We start from the raw sequence: 19,595 nt of genomic DNA on the forward strand, positions 1-19,595 counted from the left end.
TGCGGGTGCGGGTCCGACCCACCGGCGGGAGCTCTTGGGGCACTGTGCTGGGCAGCTGGTTCTGTCAAAGAACTGAAGGTGCCTGAGAGGGACCAGAAATGGTACTAAAATGAGGCGACTGCTGCTCGAGCCTGGGTTTTGGTAGGGTGCCCAAAACCGGCTCCGAAGGAGCAGTGGGCAGCTGGTGCGGTTCAGAGGAGTCTCCAAGGGTAGACTGTCCTCCCCAACCCCGCAGGGATGCTCAGCTGACAGGCACGGTCAAACCCAGCCTTGGCACGAGTCGGTCCCTCTCTTTGCCTTGACGTCATTGGAGAAGCACCTTTTTATTCCAAATCAGATTTGCAAGTGAACCCTGAAATAAACCGACGATACTGGCGTGTTACAAAGCAAGCGCTGGCATTGTGAGGCGGCCTCCTTCATGTTAAAAATGTCATCCCTGATTTACTAGGAGCACATACTGAATTAAAAAAAAAAATAAAGGCTTGATGGTTGCCTTTATTGATCCTACTTTGAGCTGTAGTGCTGTTGAGCTCAGCGCTGAACCGGAGGGAGCCCTCGTGCAGGTTCGGGGCGGGTCGCCGAGGCGGGCGCACACGCGGCTCCTCCGTCACCGTTCGCCGCCCGCCCGCGAGGAACAAGGAGCTTTGAAGGGTACAGGAGCTGCGGAGCTCTGTGCTGCTGACAAAGGACAGAGGATGTGGTGTCGGCTTTTCATCCCGCTGCTTCCCCTTCCTTCAAGGAGAGCATTAAGTACACGTTGTGATTGATTTTGTAGCGAGGCAGGTGAGATCAGGCTTCCTTCCTTGAGGCGGGATACATAAAGAGCCACGTTGCTGTTTTTAAAAGCAAACTGGGCTGTAAGCTAGACAGTATCAAAATGCAGAATTGCCACCCATGAGCTTGGAAAAATGAAGGTAAAATAAGTTCTCAATTAAAAGAGAGTTTAATGCTGTAAAGTAAAAGATACTGAGCAAATGAACTGTTACTTGCTTGGATTCTGTTGTTAGAGAAAGATACTTGAAACATGCTCTGTTAATTCAGGGGAAAAAAGGAGTTTGGGGAGTCAAAAGCTCCTCCTTCGTGAAGGTGAGCGCACTCAATCTGCTGCAGGGGGCCCTCTGCCATGAGCCCTGCATGACCGTGGGTCCTCTCGGGGGTCAGATTTGCTCTGCAGGATCTTGGTGTTTGTTTCAAATTCTTCGTCTCATTCTGTTATTTGGAAGTTGTGTATGGAAAAGTTCTCTGCAAGGGAACCTCTAAGTCCTAAGGGCAAACTAAAACAGAATAGCATCTGCTGTTGATGGATTTTGAGTGGTCCTTGAGATTTTTAAGCTTATTTGTTTGAGCTCCTGTCGGAGAACTTGGAACCTGTCTGTGGTTTGCACGGGCAGCTCCCTCCTTTGCGCAGTGAATCGGTGCACGGGGAGGACCCTGGCAGCATTTTGGGCAAGTGCTCAGGCCCCGATTCATTTGTCTTTGGGGTTTGCTTGAAACAAAACACAAAGAACCCCACAACCTAAAGCAGCAAAGGGAGAGCTTTTAAGGAATGCTGCCGCTTGTTTCCCAATAAAGGGATGTTTTACAGCATGATGTCCCCTAAATTAACATTACATCTGCAGCGGGGCCTTGCAGGGGCTGTGCTTTCACACTGTGATTCTCCAGTCTCACAGTTCCCCTCTTCTCGTGCGTGGCCCTAAACCCAAACCGGTCCCGGGCAGGGCGGTGTCCTGGGACACGACCTGACGGAGCTCAGAGGCGCCGCGCCCGGGAGAGCGTCCCCGTCCTTCTCCCCGTCCGCACTCACCTTAACGATGTGACGTCTTCATTAGCCGCCCTGCTGGTAATCTGCTGCTGATGGAGATTAATAGAGAAAATGTTTTCTAAACACTTCTGTATGCGTTTTCATTAGTCTATGCTCAGAAAATTAATCTTGTGGGGCGACCTGCAAAAGGTGTTAATTGCAGTTTCAGAGGAGAATTTATCAAAAGTTAGAGGAGGTGCAGCAGCAACTGCGCGGCAGTGGCAGGAGCTTCAGAGGGAACAGCCCCGTCCCTCAGACCCTCATGGTGATGCAAATAAACCCATTCCTTTTTTCAAAGTTCTCTGAAGCAAAGTGCAGTCTGGGCTCTGTGGGGCTGCGTCCTGGCCCCTTTGGGTTCAGCATGGGATTAGAGAAGAGGTGGATAAGCGAATTAATATCCTTCCTTAATACTGTATTGTTATTTTTGAAAACCACTCAAACAGGGGGGTTTGCTTGGGGTTTTTTTTTTCGCAGTTACCAATAAGGAAATTTGGCATGAAAATGAAACTGTGTGGTACGTGAGTGGCTTTGGTACGATGATGATTTATCGTCCACTTTTACTTATGAAAACACACTCAGTAAATTCCTTGTGATTTGTAAACCTACAGGCAGCGTATTCGGTACAAATGATGAATTGGACGGTTGAGGGAACAGATTTCTGTCCGCTCGTGGGACTCGTTTTTAATGACCCTTTTTGCAATGTTAACATGAGGTTTGGGGAAGTGAGCAACCCAGAATTTTCTGTGTTTTCTTTTGCTTTTCCTTGAACCTTGAACGTGAGTTTGTTTCGGTGACTGAGAAAATATTGCTTTTCGATTTTGTGCTGTAGCCGGCTTAAGTAAGACTCAGTGCATGGTCAGTCTCAATGAAGCATTTTATCTTGGCAGTAAACCAGTGTATGAGCACATATTCGTGCCTTTTCTCCCAAATGCTGAAAAATTCCTGTTTACAAAAATGAAACAAACAACGCTTGAATTTACGCATGTCGCTGTGACTCTCCCTGTGATCTGTTCGACACCGTGAATGTCTGGACGCTGTGAGTTACACATGAAAGTATTGATCTTCTTTTGAGCTATATTTAACCAGGGAAAATTTTATGAAGTGTTTGAAGTTTCTCTGTATGAGTACCGGTTTTGTAAGAGGAGACTGCTCTCAAGGGATGGCATTTCACCATTTCAATCTTGAAGAAAGCTGAAATAGTAAGTAATTTCATGTTCAAGTAACATTTCAGTTCTTGCTCAGATGACATCCTTAATTAGATCGGTGCCTCTCGCCTTCGGGGAGCTGGGAGCGAGGAGCAGCCCCCTGAAACAGAAGCTCAGCCCTTGCAGAGGGGGAGGTGAGGGCCTCGGAGCTACTTGGGTAAGAACTGAACTATTGGTGGTGCTGGAAGCGGAGGGAACAGCCGTAACGTGGAGAGGTGCTCTGCAGCGGTTGGGTTTCCTGGCCAGCTGCCGTCCCCGCGGAAGGACGGAGGTTTTCCGGAGCACCTTGTCTGCAGGGGCAGGGGAGAGGGCAGCAGGGCAGCACGCCCGCCGTGCTGCTGCTGCCTGAAGGAGAGCGCCTTTGCTGTTTGCATTAGCGAAGCTGTACTTTGCACTTGCATTCACCAAGGAAGAAATTGGGGGGGCTGAAAAAATTGCTGATCTGCCATATCCAGTAAAACAGTCTGAGAACCAGGGAGCTGAAAAGAACAGACCTAGTGTCATAAAGCTTAGAAGGTGTTTATATGAAGTCTCATGGTCTTTTCCAATCACTGTCAGCCTGGAAGAGAAGTTTTGAAAGTTGTAATTGGCTGTGATGGGGAAGACGGAAGATTCTTTCTGCGTGAGAAGAGGTGATGTACTAAAGATGATTCGGTGTTCTGTTTTGCCAGATATCTCATCAGCACTGTCCTGCTTTTATTGAGAAAATACGCAGAAAGCACTTTAGAAGCAAAACTGTGGAAACTGCCAAGCCAATCACTTGAGTTCCATTCGTCAGCGCCCTGGGGTTGCGGGTCCCTTCCCGGGGTGCTGTCACCGGTGCCGGCGGCTCAGGGGGGGCTGCAGCCCGAGGAGGGGCCGGGGGGTGCGTGGCACCCGGAGCTGGGGCGGTCGCCTCCCAGCAGAGAGCTCTGGGTGACCCCCAGCGATGCGGGACGTGTGGGCACGGGGACTCTGCAACCCTCGTTACCTGCTGGGTAACTTGGGGCAGTGCTGGTCGTCAGCATTTTCAGCTCCATTGTTAAAACGTGCAAAAGGTTGAAGAGGGATGTATAAGATCCCATCTGTGTGAGCAGAGTTTAGAAGATTAATTTGTGTGAAGTCTTGCAGCTAGTTAATCCATAATTAATCAGCAAAGCCCACCAGTTCTGTGTGCAAGTGACAGGTTGGTTGAAGCAAAATTAAGTCCCTTCGCATCGCGGTCGCTGCGGCGCGGCTGTGGGTGTCTGGCTGCGGCCGGGGCGGCGCGGAGCAGCGGTCCCGGGGGCCGCACACGGTGTGACGGGCTCCCTGGAGTCCTTTTGAGGAGAAGGGTCCGTGCAGGAGGCGCAGGGACGGCGCCTGGCGGGGCAGCTCCGCACCTTTCCTGCCGCCCGGCTGAGCGGCCCCGAGGGCAGAAGGAAGGGACGGTCCGGACCCGAGGTCCAGGACCCCTCAGCGTCCTCTTCCACCTGAAGGAATGCAAATCAACTTTTTGTTGGCAACATACAGACAGCTCCTCTTCAGACATCTGTACTTTGAATGTCAGTGGTAGAAATTACTATTGTTTTACAAATGAGAAGAAAATTTGCTCTTAGCTTGCAATTTCTGCTTGTGTTGTCCATAACGTCTCAGAGCATATGGGAGATGCTCTTGTGTTGAGAGTTGTGTTCTCCTTCCTCAACAGTCCGTGTCCTAACTGTTGGATAGTCCTGAAGAACTCTTCAGAAGGCAGAGCAATAACTTGCAAAATCTGAAGAGATAATCTCACCTCAGGAAGACACAAGGAAGGTCTCTGAAATTCTGCAGCTGTTCATACAGAGGATACGCTGGCCTTGTGTATCTTGCTGTAGCAGACTCCTTCCAACATTCATTATCTGTCACGAAAATGAGCTTTCTATTCTCTGATAAAAAATTAATACAAGTAAAATGTCGACCTTTTTGCTGCTTATTGAATGTCAGGAACGCTCAGCTGTTTGCTGGTGGTGAACTTCAGTAAATTTAGGCAGGCTAACCTTGAGAAATTAATGCTTTGCTGTTTGGGTTTTGGGGACAGGAATGAAATATTTATAAGTTGGTTGCGAGCAATATAAACTTAGTATTTCTACAACAGCTTGTCCAGAAAGACATTCTTAAATGCTTGCTTACTGTAGCTCCTGCCATTGCTTGTGAGCGATAGTGAAGCTCTAAGGATTTTAAATTGGAATGGGAAGATTTAATATTGGCATAGACAATAATTTGCTTTAGGTTGTGTAAATGCTTTTTAATTAAGGGATTCATTGGAAGGAGGTTTGAAGGTCAGGCCCTTCCGAGTTTTCCATGCACTTAGGTTCACTTTTCAGAATTCAGGAGCTGCTGAACACTGTAAATGGATTCCTGAAATGGGGAAGGGAATATCAACTTCTGAAGTTCCCTTGATGGAATACAGATAGCTGTGCCCCTACCGTGCCCTTTCCACTCACTGTTTTTGAGGCTATCATGTGGATTATGCCACTTTTGCAAAGAACTTGAAGTGACCAGACCGGGAGTGCTGCGTGTGGATCACCGAGCTCATTGTTGATCGTTGAGTCGCCAACTTCAGGGGCTTCTGGTCTTAAAGCAAGTGAGCGGTGTAACGAGACCAGGACCAAGAAACGGGGTGTCTCACAAACCCGCTGAATGCGTCACTTTGTAGGCACAGTCTGGTACGTCTGCAGATGACTCCAGGGCTAATTTTGCACAGGGGAGGCTGCCAAAAAAAGATTTCGGCGAAGGCTTCTGGTCCGTTCCAGCACAAAATTAATCCAAGATATAACTGCGTGTATAATTAATAGCTCCCCAAAGTTCTTTCAGCTATTTATACATTTGCAGTAAGTTCCATTCGTTAGACTTGTCATTATTTACCCGAATCTGAAAGAGGGCGGACGCATCAGCCCTGTGTGCCTCACGCCATCGCAGCCCGTGCCCCGCACCCCACCTGACCGTTAGCAGATTGTGGCTTTTTTCTGTCATGTGTGTGCAAAAAAATTCCCCAGGCGCTCTCAGATTTTGTCTGTTTCCCCATGCTGTAGTGATCTTTTTTCTCCCTGAAAAAGAGATTCAACTGGATAATAAAAACTTTTCTAAGTTCTGCACAACCTGCCCGTACCGCGGCAGCAGCGAAGGCTCTGGGCTCCAGGAGCTGGTGGTGTTTTTAGGGCAGTTACCCGGTATTTGACACTCTCATTCCGAGCCCATCCTGGTGCCTTTCCTGGAGTTGGCGTTTCAGCCTCCTGGCCCCGTGTTGGGTGACGCCTGGGAGGCGCTTCCCCCGCGCTCTCGGGGTGTCCCTGTGGAAGGGCACAGCCGGGAGCATCCCGACGGGAGCCGGGGTTACCGCCCAGACCCCGGCTCCGCAGAGGTGCTGGTGCTCTCCCGCCAGGCCTCGCACCCCGGCTCTCGTAGCTCTGCCCTTTGCAATCCGGCTCGAACGTCAGACTCCCCCTTTTCCATGGTGCTGACTTCCAAAGCTTGGCTGTCCCCTGAAAAAAGAGCATTTCCTCTTTGTCCATTCCACGTTTATCAGATGTTAATTTAATCAAGAAGCCCTTTGTTCTTGTCTTACAGCAGATGTTAAAATGGAATGACTATAATCAATTTCTGAATCTTTTTATAAATTTGCTACCTCAGTGGAGTCTCCACTACGACCAGCTCAGTAATCCCTTTTTTGGGGCAGTGTTTCCTCAGACACAGACCGCTGCCTGTCTTCATCAACCTCCACCTAATTGTTCTGTCTCAGCCCCCCGGCAGCTGAGATGACCAACACAGACATGAGTGGTTCCTACAGGTTTGTATCTGATTTTCCGTTTATGCTGTAGTAGACATGATTAAAGCCTTTCAATAAAATTGCAGATAAATCCTGTCGTAGTCTGGCCTGTTTTTTTTTTTTTTCTCCTATTAGGATTTTAGCCATTTCTTTGACATATTTTTAGTGCCTGATTAGGAGGGAAATACTGGACTTGCTTGCAATGTTCTCATTATATTGTCTTTGTAACATTTCTAAAAGAGAATAGATATAAAATACTTGTGTGTATTGTGGTCATATTTCAGTCTGACATTAATATGCTCCTTGATTTGCCATCTCACAATTCTTCTAACCCAGTGCTGACAGTCAGGAAACCTCACACCTGGGGAAACGTGCGACTGCACGAACTGACGGAGTCGGGAGGATGCGGAGTGTGAGCTGTGCCTGCCTGATCCTTTCAGAGCCCTCCTTGCCCTCTGAGGAACATTCCCCCATCTTGAAGAAATGGTCACCCAGAAGCTTGTTTTCCTTGACGGGATTTCATCTTCCCAAAATACCCTGTTCCCTCCGCGTGCCGACCCTGCCTGCTCCTCCACGCTCCTTTGGGCACCTGTAGCTGTTGTTTGCAGCAATTCCCTCTTTGTCGTCAGGTCACTGATGCAAAGATTTAATAGAGCTGGGCTTTGATTCCTCCAGTGTGACCGGGAGACTCTGATCTTAATTTCCAGTGAGTGGTCACGGGAGGAGGCTTGGCAGCAGGACAGCTGTTGCTTATTTTGCAGCAGTATTGACTGGTGCGTTCGCGAGACGCCTGGTATCGCGACGTAAACACCTGCCGCTTTGTCACGGAGCTGAGATGTCTGCCAGCAGAGTGGTGCTTCTACCTAAGCTTCTTCTTCATGGGAGAGAGGATGTTATTCCTGAGATGCAGCTGGTTTATACATTGTGGGGGGTTTATGATGTCGTTCAGCGCGTCCACAAGAGCGGTGTCAGAGCAGTGCTCACACTGCCCAGCCTCTCTCCTAGATAATCCTCCTGGAGATCAGTGATTTGGACTCAGCCTTGCTCTTGCCCCCCATCTGAAACATCTCTCGGGTCTCCAGAACACCCTGGAGATGATTCCCGAATACTCAAGCTGGCGGTCGCCGGGGGTCTTTGTGGCACAGGAAGGTGCTGGGCAGGCGCTGGTTCAGAGCAGGACACTGCAGGGTCATCCCAGCAGCCCCTCTGGGGTTTTCTGACGGTGCAGGGATTTGGGGTTTGGTGGTGAGGAACACGGGTAGCGGGGAATGAGGTGAGCAGTGTGAAGCCTTTTGTGTCCGTTCAGGAGGTGGTTTGAGAAGGGTGTTTTGTGACTAATTGGCTGTGGCTGCCGGCCCTAAGGAAGCTGCCAGCTCCCGGAGAGCCGTCGTCCCGCCGAGGATCCCGTGCGCGCTCCCCGCCTCAATCGTTCCCGAGGGAAAGCCGCGACATTTTCCTCCTGTGTCTCACAACTTTGTCCCTCTCCAGGCAGCATCCCTCCTGTACAGTTCTCACCCAGGCCAGGGTGATTAAGCACTTAAATTGATTAATCAGATTTCTTGTGATGAGAACTACTGTCATTCATTAATCTGAATGGGATTATAAATAAGAGTTGGCAGATAGGGGAGACAAACATGTTGACAGATAGACCCGCTGCTTTGAATACAAATTACACCGCTGCATCTGGAGGGTTTTAGCTCCTGGTAGCCTCGGGATATAGCTTCCCTAAAGGTAAAATTAGACTGAGATTAAAGTATCCCCATATTAATAAAGAAATATGCATTTATGAACAGGCAGCTACTGCAGGTGGGTGTGCAGGGCTGCATACCAATGATCCCACAGCAGGACCAGGCTGTGGATTTTGCTTCCTGTGGAATTCATGAGAGATTTTATGAGGTTAGTTGTAGTCAAAACTCAAGGATAACCCAATTGTAAGAGTGTGGCTAATACCAATTTCAGCAATAAAGTAGCGGACTAGTGTGGGCAGTTCCTTTTGAATTGTCTTGCACTTGACAGCATCGCAAATACCAGAAAACTCATATCAAGTTTTGAGCTTGCAGAGACACCGTCTAATGTTCACTTTTTGGAGAAACATCGCCTTGTGCTTTTCATGCCGTGACTTAGTGCAGGGTGTGGTTTAGGCGACTTAGGAAAGATGTTGAAACCCTCTTCACGTTGCAGCCGAGGGCAGAATTCCCCCCAACCGCAGCAGGGCTGGAGCTTCACCTCCGGGTGAGGAGGTGGCTGCAAGTGGTTCCTCCAGCCGCAGAGCCGCGGGCGGCGTTCTGCAGAGCGTGCTGACATCAAACCCGCCGCTTCTTGTTGAACTGGCCTCATGCATTGCTTTTCATAAATATTTCGAGAATGCTTATTAAAATAATTACCAGTATAAAAAGTGAAGAGTTCAGCCTGCTGCGGCGTTGTTCTAGCCTTGGTGGAAGGTCAGGAAGCCAACATGCTTCTTGCTGCCGTGGGAAGGCGAATTTCTCCACGTGGCTCTGCTCTGAGCCCCCTCCTGCGGGAGAGCGGCCGCACGCCGTTAATGGGAGGGTGGGAGAAGGCTGAGACAGAGCCACCAAGTGCCCGTCCTCTTCCTCTCCAACGTGGCACCTCTCCCTGCGGCAAACCTCAGCGATGGCAGCGCCGCAAATTCCCGGATCTGGGTTTTCTGGGAGAAATAGCACAAGTGTTACAAGAGGAAATGTCGCTGTCCTTCAGACAGGTAACCCAGTCTAGCGTGTCTCTTTCCTGCATCAGCGTGATACCTAGAGAGTCTAAGGACTAGTCTAAGGGAAATAGTGCTCACTGGAGAAATCAAGGGAAGCAGCTCAAACACATGACTTTCTGGGTCCTGCTCTCCTTCCTGCATGGAGGGAAGACGCGGCGCAGCGAGCCGAGACGGGAGGCGCTCGCAGGGGTCTGAGCGAGAAGTGCCACAGGCTGTGTGGTGGGACTAGGGTAAAGGAAAGGCTGAGGATCAGATTGGGGGGGTGCAGGGACATCTGTCACGCATACAGCGTAGGATTGCAGGCATAAAATATAAATTTTAGAGTTTGGGTCACCGCAGATACCCATACAGGCACGTTTCTGCCAATTAGCCAATGTCGTTGAAAGAATCATTTCTGACAGTAAGGAAGTTAAAGCCTGCAATCCTTGCAGTGACTTCAGGACCACAAAGGGAAACAGCGCTTGAAAAAGAACCCATTAAACATTTAAATATTTCATTAAATATTGAACACTTCAAAAATTGCTTTCTAACAAGTCCTGAGGTAAACAGAACAATATTTGGTCACAAAAGCTACCAGGAGTGACAAGGTCCTGCATCGAGTAGAGCCTGCCTCTGGTAACCTCTCCTCCCTTCATTAGCCATCAAACGAGATCCCTGGGCTCAGGCCAGAAACCCTTATCGAGGTATAACTGCTACCAGCATCAAGGGCATCGGGGGGTTTGAAACACATCAGAAAAGGAGCCAATGGGATTGAAACCAAAATTCTTGCACCAGGCTGAATGTTTGAGCAGCAGCCAGTGCCCCAGTGCGGCAGAGGTACACAGTGATGCTGCAGCCGCGCCAGCTGCAGCCCAGAAATGAAGGGTCAAGTTCTCCGGGATTTTGCAACCGGGTAGAAATTTTAAGACGGTTTCTGAGATCTGTTGTCAGGACACGGGGACTCCTTGCCCAAACCAGCAAGCAATAAGCAAGTGCTTAAGTTTTGTTGATGTTAATAAATGCATTAATAACCCTGCTTGAGCGGGGCCAGAGGCGGCCACGGAGATGCTGGGGGGCTGGAGCACTCCCTGTGAGGACAGGCTGAGAGTTGGGGGGTTCAGCTGGAGGAGAGAAGGCTCCGGGGAGACCTTAGAGCAGCCCCCCAGGGCTGAAAGGGGCTGCAGGAACAGGGGGAGGGACTCTGGATCAGGGGGTAAGGGTAGGACAAGGGGTAACGGGTTTAAACTGACAGAGGGGAGATTTAGATCAGATCTAAGGCAGAAACTCTCCCCTGTGAGGGGGGTGAGGCCCTGGCACAGGCTGCCCAGAGCAGCTGTGGCTGCCCCCTCCCTGGAAGGGTTCAAGGCCGGGTTGGACGGGGCTTTGGGCAACCTGGGCTGGGAGAAGGTGGCCCTGCCTGGGGCAGGGGTGGGACTGGATGGGCTTTAAGGTCCCTCCCAACCCAAACCAGTCTGGGATTCTGTGATTCCATGAACTTGGTGTCACTGTGCATTACTTTGTCCTACGAGAGTTGTCAAAAACCTGCTTTTCCCCTCAGTTGGCCAAGCCCCCGTCGTTGCTCCCTCCTCCCCAGCTGCATCTCACTGCCGGGGGAGGAGAGGGAAGATTGATGGCACTAGGTTCCCCGTGCGTGGTTTTGGCATCGAGTCAGGGGGTTTTATAGCAGCACGTTGGCTTTTCTCGCTGAATTTTGATTAATGGAGCAGGCGGGAGCTGCTGCTGTCTCCCAGCTCCTGCAGCTGACAGGGGCGAGCCTAATCTGATGTTTAAATGGATCTGGAACGTGTCCGTGGCTTTAGCATCCCTGTCCTGAAGGAAGGACCATCTGCTACAAGATAACCCGATCTCAGAGGGCTCTCACTTCAGGTCTGTTTGAAAAGAGAGGTGACACACAGAAAATTTGAGGGTTTTCCCCGACGGCTGCTAATTTGGTGGCCAAGAGGCAGCTCACATTAGAGACTCGAGGCTTTCCGTTGCCTTGCTGTTCCAACTGTCGGAGAAGGTCAACAGAGAATTTTGTGGGCACTTGTTACAGACACAGGCGGAAAATGGCTCCTACATGTAAAACAAATGTGTTACTACAAACAGCTAACAAACTTCTCAGATCGTGATTTGTATGAAATCCAGAGAAACTGCTTTCAGGAAGATTGGATAGTGCCGGTGCTGGGGTGTGGAAAGGCTGGTGAGAGGAGTGGGGTGGCGGTGCTGTCTGTGTGAACGGGGGGCAGCGCCTGTGAGCAGGTGCCTTCTCCTGGTTCAGGAGCCTTTTCGTGAGAAATTGCACATCCACTCTTGATGATTTCCTGTTTTTTTTTTTTTCCCTTTTTAAACCATGTTTTGGTTTCACTTCTCTGGGAGTCAGATTCCATTATTTGGGGTATTCTTTACTGCTCTTGCCATGAGCATGTTCGTTTGAAAAGATTGTCCAGGGATTTCAGTGCAAATCCCGAGCTGTTAGGGTTTGAGCAGGGATCACATGCCCTGTCCCGGCAGGTTCATTCCTCCCTCTCCAAAAGAAACAAGTTGGATCAGAAAAACTAGCTGTCAGGGAGGGGGGGACGCTGACACAGCTGCCCCTGGGGAGGAAGGGGACAGACACCTCGGGGTTTGCTGCTCGGGAGAGGCAGTGTGGCAGGAGGGTGCCCCGTGGTCCCAGGGCACCGTCCCTCTTCCCCCAGAAGTGGCGTGAGGTCTGCAGGCTGCTCCGGAGCTGGAGGTTGAACCTTACACCATAAAATTACTCCAGTATATTTTAATAATTTAGAGCCACAGGTCTTACGTGATTTGTTCTCTAAAGATTGATTTAGCTTCTTATTAAGGGAATTGGGAATTCAGTGTGAAAATCTGAACAAAATCTAGGTGGTTTTTATTTTTTTTTAAGTATCCACTAGTGTAACTCACTGGGGAGACGAATTTCAAAGCCTGTCCAACCCTCTCTTGAATTTTTGATTCTCTTGCTTTCCTATTTCCATTCCCAAGGTGTTCTTGTTAAGGAAGAACACCTCAGCATTACTGTATTATTTTTAAATAAGCCACAATCACTTTAAGGAGCTCAGGGTAAAAAAAAATCCACTAATACTTTGATTTTTTTTTCCCCCTCCGGTTTTCCAAAGTTTGATAATGCAAGATGTGGACTGCATATAAATGGCAGGGTAGGCAGCTGTAATTGCAGCTCTCCCCCTCTGCCCAGAGAAGGCCCTTTTCTCTTTAATTATCCGTCGATTTTAAAAAGGTGCCAGATGAAGTGGAGCTGGCAGGCCTGGCTCTCCGGGGGCTGCAAAGAAGGGGCTTATAGCTGCGAGTTCTGGAGGCAGGAATGGATGTTGCATTCGGGGGAGCTGCGGGGTCGCCGCTCTCAGCTGGTTTATCGGCGCGGGGGATCCCCCACCGCCGTGGGACCCGACGACAATGTCCACGCAGGCTCCGGCTCGACACGCCGCAGGACTGCAGGGACGAGCAGGTCCCTCCCCGAAGGGCGGCCGCACTGCCACCGTGGGCATCCCTGTCCCTCCGTGGGCATCCCCGGAGCCATCCCACGGCGACGGCAGCGAGCCCGCGTCCCCCCGGCCGGTGCCGCGCGGGGCAGCTCCAGGGACCGGTGGGTGCCGGCGGGAGGTGATGGCCACTCGCCTCTCGGCCTTGGTTCTCAAAGCGGGAATCGATAAGCTGCTGAAGTGGCGTTTCTCCTCAGACGGTTCAGAAGTGCCATTTCTTTTCTCCTGGAGATTTTGTAAACTTAAAAGAGAATCATGAAAAAAAATGTTCTCCCCTGTCCAGTCCATTAATTCAGCCTGCTCAGGACAGAATTAACCTTGGCAAGCCTTCCAGAGGAGAGAGTCATTCTAACCTTAAAAATCTGCTGATTAAAGCTGGTTTCAGGAATTCGATTTCACTTAATGCGTTGGCTGCGCGCCCAGCCTGGCATTAATATAGCCACAGACACACAGGCCTCCTCATTTTTTACCTCCCTGATAAAAAAAAAAAAAGAAAGAAAACCCATCTAATGAAACCCTGTTGCCTGTTTGAGCAAGAATTCATTTTAAAGACTCCTCTAGCCACAGGCACCAGGCGTGCCCTGGTTACCTGTCTCCTAAGGCCAGCCAGGGGGGTAATTCCGTTCAGGTAATTAGTTGCCGCGTTGGACATCGAGCAGCCGCCACTGCCCGGGCGCTCGGCCCCGACCCGCCGAGGGGTCGGTCGCTGCCCTGTCGGGGACGGGGGTCAGCAGAGCCGAGCGCAGGAAGATCACGTCTGTCCCTGTAAACCCGCCCGCACCGCGCCATCAAACCTGAGATTTTGTGCCATCTAACAGCGCTTAACTCATTAACCTTGAACATCCTCCAAAACAGCGGAGCTCAGATTTCTGAGGTTTCTATTTATATCTTTAACATTTTTTTCTGCCTTTTTTATCCAAAAAGTTAATGTAGTTTTTATTGCCGCCATCACTCATTTTGTCTTAACTCCAGAACTGGGTCCCGGGGTGTTTCTCCCACCGCAGCCACGGGACCTCGGTGCCCCCGAGCCGTCCGCTGGCTCGCCGACGGGGGTCGCTTACGCGTGGGTGTCCCTCACCCCGGCTGCCCAAGTTAGAACATCCAGCCCCAAAACATCAACCCAGAACCAGATCCCCGTGTTGTGCCACGTGGCAGGGGGGCAAGAAGAGGAAGATTTCAAAAGTCACTTCTGTATTCTGGGTGCTTTGTAAATTCTTTGAATTGTAGGGTTTTCTTAGTGGTTCGCTGGAATGTTGGAAACCTGCTCTGCGTGCTCTTATGTAACTCGTTGCTGGCACCGCTAGAATTGTGTGTGAGACAGAGCTGGAGGTAGAAAGCAGATTTCCTACCTGCTCAGTGCAGCGAGCTACAGGGAGCTATTTTTTGTTTTAACCACGGTGAAGTTTCCATCGGCCTCGCAGCACCGCGGGGTGTGAAGCGCCATGGGGGTGCTGGTCTCTCTTGTTTAGGCCCATGAGGCGCCGTGGCCGTTCCCTGCTGCCGCAGAGGCTTCTCCAGCAGCGAGCTCCGGCCCAGCCTCCCCGTCCTTGCTGGGGCGCTGGTCGGACTGGGAGATGCTGCAGCTCCCGCGCTGCTCTCCGGGGCGGGGGGACCCGCTCTGGATGAGCGGTGCCGCGCGTTAAAGATGGTTTAATGCAGCCCCTGGTGCCGCGCAGCCAGGAGTCGCTGTCAGGGATTATCTGAAACAAACAGCATCTGCTTTTCCCCAGGCTGAATGGTAGGATTTAAATGTTAAGCTTTTCTTGGGATTATTTTCTGCAGGTTTTTCCCCCCCCTCTATTTTTTTCTCCCTGCTTTTTTCGCGTGAGGAATGTACCCTTGACACATTTAAAAATATTATTAATCTTTGTCATTCATATTTTAAAAATAACTCAGTGATAGCAGCCAGCAGGCCTTAAATCCATTTTAATTCAGGCCGACCTTGTGAGTGGTGATCTCGGGGAGGAGGCGCTGCCGCCGGCCGCCCCGCGTGCTACGCGCCACGTCCGACACACCTGCACGCTCGCTCCATCATGGGCCACGCTGGCGCTGCCGGGGCTGGCGAGCTGGCTGCTCGCCGCGTGTTCTCAGAGCTCGTGAGGCGCCTCCCAGGCAGAAGGATTATAAACGAAGATCTACCAGCCCCTTCGTGTTGGCGCTGAGTGGCCGGTGCCCGCGCAGGCGGGATAACGGCGTCACCGGGGCACCCCCAGCGCTGGTAAAGCCCCGATGCCACACGTCGACCTCGGCATCGCCGCTGGCGCCGAGACATCTGCAGAAACACGTGTTGGGCACGGCTGGGGCCATGATGGCAGCGAGCGAAGAGCGCGTTAGTCGTGAGAGTCATTGTAATCCATGGAGTTGCTGGAGTAAAACAAAGACAGAAATTCCCATTAAAAATCCCCTGCAGTTGGGTTTACTTATTTTTTCCTTCTGTAATGGCAGAATATTGGTGCTCCTAAAATATGTGTGGCCCATGATCTTCCAGGGGAAATATCTGAGGAAAGCTGCGAGCAGATTGCTGGGCTGTTGCAATCTCGCATTTAAGGAAAACTAATCACCTTTGATATGGGAGAATATATCATTACACGCACACCCATCCCCCATGTGCACTATATTGAAAGCCAACAGAGTCAGAAAATAATATTGCTTTCTTAATAATAAACAAATCTTGTGGACAGGAATTGTACCGGGATCTTTTAAATTAAAACCAGTTTTGTGTGTTTGGTTTGCGCTGGGCTTAGCTTCCAACTGACAGCGGTGTTGAAAAGTTTTAACATACTGGAAATTTAATTTTTTTTTCCCTGCAGGAAGAATTCCTGAGCCTTACTGATTTCAGTTAATCAGCAAAGCAGAGTTCATTTTAAAAGAGAAGGAAAAAAAGCAACTGTATTTCAGCATTGTGCTGTATAAAATACCTGACAGCCATTTTTTTCAGTTTATGAACGCTGAATTTTCTGTTTACGTACCCAGGAGATAAACCACGGGAAAAGAGATGTTTGTGTTGTGTGTTGTGTTTTTTAAACAGTAAAAACCTGCTGAAGCATAGATGAGAAGCACCCAAGCAAGCCCACCTCCCCGCTGCGTGTCGGGGAGCCGGGCCCCGGGACGCTCCGTTTGCTGTGAGCGAGCGTCCCGGCGCGGCGGGCTGCTGGCGCCGCGGTTCTGTAACCTGGGGCCGCCTTTAATAAAAACCTCGGGGTGCTGTAACCTGGCGTCGCGTGTTACCGGCCCCGGCGCGACGTCAGAACAAACCCTGCGGCGGCGGGCGGCGCGCAGCCGCCCCGGTGATGGATTCCTTCGCTAACCCCGCTCTGCTTTCTCTCTTTCTCTGTCCTAGTGCTTGTACGGCTGCTACGTCCATTCCTCCATCATCCCCACGTTTCACAGAAGGTGCTACTGGCTTCTGCAGGTAGGACGACAAGTTCCTCTCTCCTGGGGTGATCCGGTTGTGTCTGGGTGCTGCCAGGCAGCTCGGTGGGCCCGTGTCTCGTCGCCGTTCGCGGGGATTTTGTTTGTCTGAAGCGATGGGGATTTTCTGAGTTGTACGTCTCTGGCAGAGCTATGATATATTTTCTCTAGCAAAAATAGAGAGCTGATGCCAGCTCAGATGTTCCCTAAGCAGAGAGTCAGCTCAAGGGAGACTTTTTTAAGGTTTCCAGTTGTGTTTTTCCGTTCTGAGGCAGGCGGCTGCTGTACTGACACACGATGGCGTGGGAGAGAAAGGAGCCCCGCGGCTGTGTTTGAATTTGGGGTGAGCCCTGTGGCCAGCCTGGCAGCGGAGCTGCTCTCCTCCAGTGGGAGTTCAGTCTCGAGGGAGTTTTTTGGGTGATTTTTCTTCTGGTGGCTGTGGGCACAGGGAATCCCCCGGAGGAGTCGAGTGGAGTCTCCTCCTATTTCTCAGGGCTTGGGTAGTGGCCTGGTCCCCCCAGGGCTCCGTGGGCTGCGGTGGGGGTCTCAGGTTCACACGTGGGAGTTTGCCCATGGTGGGTGTTCGCTGGACCGCGGTGCTAACCCGATGTTTGTGGAGCTGCTTGTATTACTGACTGGTTAACGTTGCTTACAAAGTGGAAGCAATTTGTTTTCTTTTGTTAGAAAGCAGCATTTGACACATATTGTAATAATAGTATTGTTTTAAAGATTAAACCCCCGCAGTCCTGAAAACAAACAGGTCTGAGGAAGGTGACATCTGTTTCAAGAAGCAAATGGAAAATAATCCCCTTTTCCCCCTGGTTTTGCAATTGTGCTTCCATATTAAAACAGAAGACGCTGTTGCTGTCACTGCTGCATGAAAGATGCCCCACGACCCGCAGGGGACGGTGCTCACGCCGTGGACGCGATCAAAGGGAACGTGCACAAAATGTCACTGTCCTCTGTGAGGTTCTTGTGTGTCTCAGCTCTGTTTGCATCCTCTGCATGTAAATGCCACCTGTAAGGGGAAAACACTTCGCTGCAGCGGTGCAAGCAGCATTTCCCCTCCACGGAGGAAAGCTGCGACTCCCCTGAAAACGCAGCGCGACCGCCCCGACCCTGCAGACGTGTTGTGCTTTTCCCCGCAGCCCCTCGAGGCCCTGACCCGCGTCTGCGGTTGGATGCAGCGAGAAGAGGGGGTGCGGGGTGTAGGTGGGCCCGAAGAGGCCATCACATGTTCTCGGTTCAGTGCATGGAACCGAGCACAACCTCTGACCGTACGGCCCTGAACAGCTGCTCTGGGCTGTTCAGCGTCCGCCTGCCGGTGCCCGTGGTGCGTGGTGCGGCACCAGAATTCGAAGGAGACTCTGAATTCCCTCTGGGTAACTGCGGTGCTCCCCAAGCCAGCGCCTGCCCCGGGTGTCCCTGTGAAGCAGAGGGGACCGGGCGGTCCCCCAGGTCTTGGCTGCGCAGGAGCAGGGGCCGGGGCGTGGTGGAAGGATCCTCCAGCCGCTGCTCGGGGAGGTGCCGGTGCTGCGGGGTGAAAGGGGCCGCTGGGCCCCCCAGCAGCAGCCCTCAGCCGGGCACAGTCACCACAGGTGCCGGGAGGTTCCCAGGGTCCCTGAAGGGCAGCTCGGCTCATGAAATGTTTTCACATAAACTGAAAATGTTAAGGCAGGCCCCCGTTTCTGAAGAAATTCAGGGCAGGCAGCAGAGCCCTTCCTATTAAATCCCAAGAGGAAGGGATGACGCAAAACCAAACTGCAGAGCTCCAGCCTAAAATTGGACGGTGACCTTTAGGGAGGCTCACTCCCAAACCGCAAAGGTTTCTTCGTTACCTTCAGAGAGTGTTTTCTAGCTTTGCCCATCCTTCCGTCAATAACTTTCTCATGGTTTTGGCCCGTTACCCATGCCCCTGTAGCCCGAGTCCTCCCCGACTGTGGGCAGCCCCAGATCCTGCTCTGTTGCGGGCTGGCCAGCCCTTGCTTGCCTCCCCTTGCAGATCACCCCTCTTTCATCGCAAGCTTTGTAATTTTTTTTGTGGTGTGCTACCCAGAAGAACTGCTGGCCTTGGCCGTTGTACAGTTAGCAAGCTGCTGGCTGAGGAGCGGCACTGCAGCACCATCGGAGCTTCACAGCCGTACCCTGAGGTCTGGCTCGCCGGCGTTCGCAGGGCGCCTGCCGACGTTCAGGCATCTTCTTCGCTCTGATAATTGCCTTGGATTGAGATGAGGGGATGGGAGGCACGTTTCCTACGGGACTATTTATAATGCGTGTTGCAGGACATCTGGTTGTGGATGTGGTACAGTGGTGTTCAGAAACAAGGACACGTTGTGCCTTTGCTGTGGGAGGAATGGGGGTCTGTGATTCGTGACAGCATCTCCCAGGCATAAATGGGCATCCTTCAATCATGCGCTCAAGGTTATGCAGCCGGAGAGAAAAGTGCTGGCCAAGAATAGAAGACACTTTTCTAACGTCTGCACAATGTTTCTGTTCAGCTCCACCGTGAATTTAGGGGGAGTGAGACAGGAGGGAGGGAGAAGGTATTTTGTGCATCTACTTCAGAGTCTTCCACTTCACCACCACCCAGTAAATGAGTCTGATGTTCCAAAACAGGTACAGCCAGGGCAGGGTTTAACCTCAACCTCCAGCGAAACGTTCGGCTTTTAGCTCACAAGGCAAATGGGTGACTCACTTTTCTGAGAGAGACGTGTCGAACCTTCCTGGGCCGTGGAGTGCTCTGCCTGCGAGTCCCTGGTCAATAGGAAGTAAATACAATTAGTCTGTGGTGCTGCCTGTGTTTTATGGGCTGATCTTCCTCCAAATCCTATTGTCAGGTTAGATATTGATTAAAAATCCCCATGTAGTTGTTCTTGATCTTTTCTGACTGGCGTTTGCAGCGTAAAGGCCAAGACTCAAACAAGCCGCGGAGACTGGCCGTCTCTCCCGTGCCTTCGTGCTGTGCTGCAGCCATTAATTACACGGCGCGTCCCATTTCTTGAACAACTTTGCATTGTCATTTGTGACTGACGCAACGTGGCTTCTCCCTGCAGACCCATCAAAGTGTCTGATTTCTGAAAAGATAAGATTGTGCTGGGAGCGACAGGCAGAGGAAAAGATAGGGCTGAGGATGCCAATGACCTCTTCAGGGTGCGCTGGGGATGACTCTTCAGTGGCACTTTTTTTTTTTTTT

The 19,595-nt window shown here is 51.2% G+C and overlaps 1 protein-coding gene across 6 annotated transcripts in view; it reads left to right on the forward strand.

Moving 5' to 3' along the window:
- The window catches only part of CAMTA1 (calmodulin binding transcription activator 1), a 283,392-nt gene that overhangs the window by 144,056 nt on the left and 119,741 nt on the right, over positions 1–19,595 (forward strand). For all 6 annotated transcript variants that reach the window (XM_026862593.1, XM_026862589.1, XM_026862588.1 and 3 more), the window contains exon 5: positions 16,332–16,403. In XM_026862593.1, coding sequence (XP_026718394.1) covers positions 16,332–16,403 — 72 coding nt within the window. The remainder of the gene's footprint in view (positions 1–16,331; positions 16,404–19,595) is intronic.

Source organism: Athene cunicularia (assembly GCF_003259725.1).
Source record: "Athene cunicularia isolate RWA chromosome 21 unlocalized genomic scaffold, athCun1 chr21_part1, whole genome shotgun sequence".
NCBI lineage: Eukaryota > Metazoa > Chordata > Aves > Strigiformes > Strigidae > Athene > Athene cunicularia.